At 41.9% G+C, this 5,992-nt stretch overlaps 1 protein-coding gene across 1 annotated transcript; it reads left to right on the top strand.

The window, feature by feature from the left end:
- The first annotated feature begins 2,082 nt into the window (after nt 1-2,082).
- On the top strand, nt 2,083-2,987 carry TAS2R16 (taste 2 receptor member 16). The gene is given in 2 exon segments (XM_014739027.1): nt 2,083-2,254; nt 2,257-2,987. Coding segments are annotated over 2 exon segments (903 nt in total).
- Nucleotides 2,988-5,992: the final 3,005 nt, after the last annotated feature.

The raw sequence follows: 5,992 nt of genomic DNA, 5'->3' as shown, positions 1-5,992 counted from the left end.
CTTGTTTTGTTTTGTTTTGTTTTCATGGTAAGAACACTTAACATGAGATTTACCCTCTTAAGAAAATTTGAATGCACGTGATTTAAGCTATGGTTTACCTTTGCATCATGAGTTCAGTGGTTTCTTGTTTCATGTTCAAGAATTCTAAGCTTCATATTGGATTGCTTCTGTTTTGTCTTCCTTGAATGATTAAAAGTCCATACAGACTTGGTGCTTCTCACGCATGGGATCGATGATTTTCACTTTGTCTCCATCTCTAACTAGCAATTATTAGAATTCTCCTCTTGCTTTTGAAGCCACTGATTAAATATTTAGTGTCTATCTGGAATAGTTTTCCTGAACTCATTTCCTGAATTCATTCTTTTTAGGCCTAATTTTAATCTGCCTATATAGCTACGGGTTAATTCCTAGATATTTAGAAGTAATATGTAGTTTGTCCTTGTCCAAAACAACACCCGAAGTCTACAAATTCACAAGTTCCCTGCTTATAGGGATCTTTTTGTCCCTGAGGCTTTCAATTACCTTCTTCATGTTCCAAGGTGCCACACACCACCATGTGCTCATGTCCACACCAGCAACATCAGATACTCAGAACTGTGGTCCTAGAATTGATACAGAAAAAGAGGTTGCGTCATGAGGGTGCTATGGTAGTTGTTTGGGCAACTGCAAAACAAATTTGCCTCAAGTGAGATTACAAAAGATAGAAGGGCAAGACATTCAGCTTCCAAGCCCCTCAGACAGCTCAGAGTGTGAACACAGATCTGCTTCATCACAGACTACTTGTTGCTCAGGACTCAAGGGTGGGGCTTTGAGTAGCAAGAACATATGATGGGGAAGAGTGCAGCAGAGGCCATGCTATACAGCTGGAAAGGGAAGCAGCCGGCAGGTGCAGCGTCTTCAGCAGATGCCTGACAGATGGTGCCATCCAGCGCCCACTGGGATCAGACTTGTTTGCAAGCCCACAGGAGACACTGCCAGAAATACCTAAGGTAATTTACAGAGGGCTGCAATTGTACAGAACCAGGTTACACCCGGGTCAGTGGCATTTGATGTTACCACCACAGTGATGCCGTTTGTCTCCACAGGCTAGTCAGAGAAGGGGAAGCTCAATGACAACAAATAGAACAAATAAGAGAGCAAGTCTTCTAGGCATCTCTATTCAGTAGGCCTAATTTTAAAAAATTGTTTTACAGTGATAAGAGGGCCCTCTTTCAATTCATCTTGAACAATGTGAGTAGTGACAAAAAGAGCCTAGCCATATAAGGAGAAAAAACAAAACAGTGATGTTAACGGCATAAGAACAACTCCCCAAAACAGACAAAGTGTATGCTGAAGGCACTGGAATCACAGAACAACAGCTGAGGATGCCACACCTGCAGTGTAGGGAGTGCAATGGCCAGTGGGCAGCAATTTCTCTGAGTTGAGGAATTCGACGGGCAGTTCTGAAAGTGGCCTGTGTTGGATGAGGATACTTGAAGGACTGGGGTTCCAGCAATTTTGTGGGTGGAACCTCAGAGTAAGGACTTTTCTTTATTATTTATTATTTACTCTCACACTTTGGTTATAGCACCCACCTCCAGCTACTGCAGAAGCTGGAGAGACACCTTCTGAAATTGGCATTATTATAGCACTCAGCAGAACAGATGTATTACCCAGGATGTGAATGGGCAGTGAAGGATTTATCATTCCTGTGGTTCAAATTTTAGGTTAAAAGAGTGAAGATATCATTTAAAGAAGATGGGGAAATAAGTTAAACACATCTCGTACAGATGAAGAGGAAATAAACCCATGATGATGAAATAAGTATGGTTTCTATGGGAACAATCAAATCACCTCAGGAGCAGGAAGCCACATTCAAACATTTCCCTGCATCCAGGCTTGATTACAAACCAGCAAGCAAAGCATAAGTAAATCCAGTAGATAGGAAAATGGCAAAGTCAAAAAAGAGCTGGGGAAAATTTGCATCCAGAGGGAGGTATTTTCTAGCATGAGACAGTAGTGGGACTCAAAACGTGTTCCCTACCTGGAAATTGGTCCAGAGATTCTGAGTCTGTTTCCAGCAGGTTACTTTGGAGTAGAAGGATGATTCCCATCCAACTCACTGTCTTCTTCATGGTCATCTATGTGGTCGAGTCCTTGACAATAATTATGCAGAGTGGCTTAATTGTTGCAGTGCTGGGCAGAGAGTGGGTGCAGGTAAAGAGGCTGTCACCTGTGGACGTGATTCTCACCAGCCTGGGCATCTGCCGCTTCTGTCTCAGTGGGCATCGATGCTGTATAATTTTTGCTCCTATTTCAACCCTAACTATGTATTTTGGTACTACTCGATCACCTGGGACTTTTTAAATACTCTTACATTCTGGTTAACCAGCTTACTTGCTGTCATCTACTGCGTCAAAGTCTCTTCCTTCACCCACCCCGCCTTCCTCTGGTTGAGGTGGAGAATTTTGAGGTTGGTTCCCTGGCTGTTACTGGCTTCTCTGCTGATTTCTTGTGTGACTCTTATCTCTTCAGCTATTAGGAATCACATGAAGATACAGATAATCTCCATGGAGCATTTCCCTAGAAACAACACTATGGTTGAAAGACTTAAGATGCTTCTGAAGAAATTTACCTTATCTCAGCCAGTGGTTGTGTTGATTATTCCTTTCCTCCTGTTCCTGGCCTCCACCATCTTGCTCATGACCTCATTGTCCCAACACTTGGAGCAGATGCAACATCACAACACTGACCACAGCAACTCCAGCGTGAACGCTCACTCCACTGCCCTGAGGTCTCTTGCTATCTTCCTTCTCTTCTTCACCTCTTATTTTCTGACCATACTCATCTCCATTCTGAGCATCCTATATGATAAGAGATCCTGGTTCTGGGTCTGGGAAGCTGTTATCTATGCTATAGTCTCTGTTCAATCCACTTCACTAATGCTGAGCAGCCCTACATTGAAAAAGGTTTTAAAGGTAAGGTGCTGGGGCCTGGAGGCTGCCTGAGGCGCAGGGTACAACAAGACCCCGGCAAACGGAAGTTTGAGTTGATGCAACTAATACCAATAACTAGAATTACTCTTGACAATCACCTATGCCATAGTGATACATCATAAATGCAGGCCTCATTCTCTTTCATTCCCACAGCCATCTATCTCTAAATAAGCAATCCTTTCTCTACTCTATGCTACTCCTTTCTTCTCCTTTCCACAATCCCCAGGTTCTTCCCGACTTTCTCATGACATCTCCATCTCTCACTCGTGCTCTCTACCTCTGGAATCTTACTACCAGTACATTCTAAAAAAGAAAGCCAAAATTATGGTGTTCACACATTATTTTCACTTTATCCTTTTCATAACTACCGACTACTTTACACCTTGATTTGCATCCCTTCCCCACAAGAATTTATTGCCCATACCATGAATGTTCCCCATGTTAAGGCCTTTCAATGCACTTTCCTAACTTTAGTCAAGAAAAGGTCTTGCCATCTCTCTCTGTGTGCTGCTTCTGGGCCTTTATCCAATGACATAAATTTCTTTATTTGTTTCTCTTCCAAATACTGTGTCTTCATGCTTTTAAAATTCAAGTCAAAACTTAACTCTTCTTTCATTTCCCATTGCCAAGACATTATAGTCTCCCCAGAATAGCAGACTACTTATCCAATCTAGGTTCATCCTAGAACCTCTCCAAATAGTGGGTCAATTGCATATGGTTTCCACTGGCTGGATTCTTGCCTCTCTATTGTACTACAAGTTGGAATGAACTTTCTAGAGAGATTCCTAGATTGAGGCTTAGCTGGTTTTATCCCGTACATAGCACAGGTGTCAGTTGAAAGCTCCTCTTACTTCATAAAATTTGAGTGACATTGGCTTAAATTTTCTATACTCTTCTATTCCGTGCTCTGTGACAGTCCAAATCCCTCCCCAAATGGATAAGAATACAGGAACCACATAGTGATCAATTAAAAATCACCTATAGGACTTTCCTGTATTTTAAAAGTCCTTTTGAACATCCCCAGTCCCACACATTGCAATCATACCCTTTTCCTTGTAGGACCCAGTCCCACTTTCTCCCCATGGCATCTCTCTCATCACTTCTCTCCTCTTCACCCTCACCCACTAGCAACAAAGTGTCTTGGTAACAGCCAACACCCAGGCCTTTGGGTCTCAGCTTTCATCTGCTCCAGTCACTTATCAAGGTATTTTGCCTAAAGACAGCGTCATCTCTTAAGGCATTCTGGTGCCAGAAGTTAAGAATATAATTTTTTTCACCTTTTGTTGGGCATGTCTGGTGAACTGAGCTTCTGGCTCTGCCATTAGAAGACTGAAACACCTCCTGAGAGAAAACCATCCATCAGGGAAAAGGATGCAGTTATCTCAAGCTTGATTGTGAAAGCAAGGCTTAGTCCCTGGAAGGGAATGGAAAGTCTGATCTGGTCTTGGATCTATCACTCCAATTTGTCTCCCAGACAAATCATCCTTTGAATTCATATTTGAAACTGAGGATATGAAATACAAGTACAAACTGAAATACCACTCTCACCAAAGACTCTGTGCCATTTGGCATCTCGGCAGCATTTCTACCTTTGCACAGAAAAGGGAGTAAAGCATATTTTCCCACTTCACAGCAGCACCCCATGCAGCGTTGGCATCTCCCTCAAGCTCCAGGTTCAACTGTAGTAGAAGGTGGGTTGGAATCTGGAAGATGCAGTAATATCTGGAGGGCAGAGTCATAACCAGATGAAGTGAGACTGAGTGAAAAAAAGAAAAAGAAAAGGTAGATAGCAACATTGTGTTATCTGACCAAAGACTTCCAGGAATGCTTAGGAGGCTGGTGGGGAGATGGGTTGCAAGAGTTTGGGATCCTGACAGAATAGGTGGAACATGAGACAGTGAAATTTGAAATATTGCTACTGGTCATTTGTATCCACATCTTCCACGTTCTAAAATCTCAGATAGCTGGAAGAAATAGAAACTGTTTCCTTTCTATATGTATAAAGAGAGAATGGGAAAAAAGAAAGCCCCTCCCCCTGATTACCACTGACACAGACACTCTTCCAGAAGCTGTTAAATATCGGTAATACTCTCACCGTCTTCTTCTTTGTAAAGTGCAATGGAAAACTTATCCTGGATACGCATGAGGTGGGGCTATAAGAGGCCATTGGGGGGATCAAGAAATTTTTTTAAAAAAAGATAGAAACATAAATGATAATTATCCCTTATCTTCATTGCACCTTAATAATTCACAGAGAGCTTTTACATACATTTTATCATTTTCAACTGAAAAGACAGGTCAAGAGAATCCAAACCAACCCAGTTGGAAAACAGACCTAAGAAAGTCAAATGAATTAACTAAATTCACAATACTGGTTAGTACCAGACCTAAGAACCTAAGGAAAAGGAGAGAAAAGCAAGGGATAAATTTTAAAGGAGCAAAGAGTTTTAATTGGGAAAAAGATGGTTAGGATTTAAAGGAGAAATACTTTAGACAAAATAACAGTGATGTTTGGACTGAGAACAAGGAAGTTCTTTTGAGAGTTTAAGTTAGCTAACAGTGAAATTCAGGCCCCAGGGGCTATGCACCTTTGTTGAACAACTTGTAAATAGTCTACCCTATAACTTTCACTATTAACACTCATTAACACACATGCACAGAGTGTGTTGCCTGATAACTCACAACAAACAGAGTGCAGAAGATAAAGAAGGCTGAGTTCCTGGGTTTTTGAATTTAGGAGGAGCCAGGTGAATGCTGCAACCCAGCACCTGTATACACACATATACCATAGACACACAAAGCCATTAGCACCTGGAAAGTAGACCCTCCACCTTTCACACAATGTCCCGTGAACTTAATGAATGACTAGTGATACGGAGGAGACTGGCAACGATGGTGAATTTCTGGGAGCACCCGGCATGAAGTCTGTTCTTAATTAGACACACCATAGAATGTATTCACTGGATGGTGTTTTCTGTGCCCCTACTTCCATTCCTAATGTTTAGGTAGCATGGGTT

This window comes from Equus caballus, chromosome 4 (assembly GCF_041296265.1).
Source record: "Equus caballus isolate H_3958 breed thoroughbred chromosome 4, TB-T2T, whole genome shotgun sequence".
Lineage (NCBI taxonomy): Eukaryota > Metazoa > Chordata > Mammalia > Perissodactyla > Equidae > Equus > Equus caballus.
The sequence above is the reverse complement of the archived record's forward strand: the minus strand, read 5'-3'. Positions and strand labels throughout refer to the sequence as shown.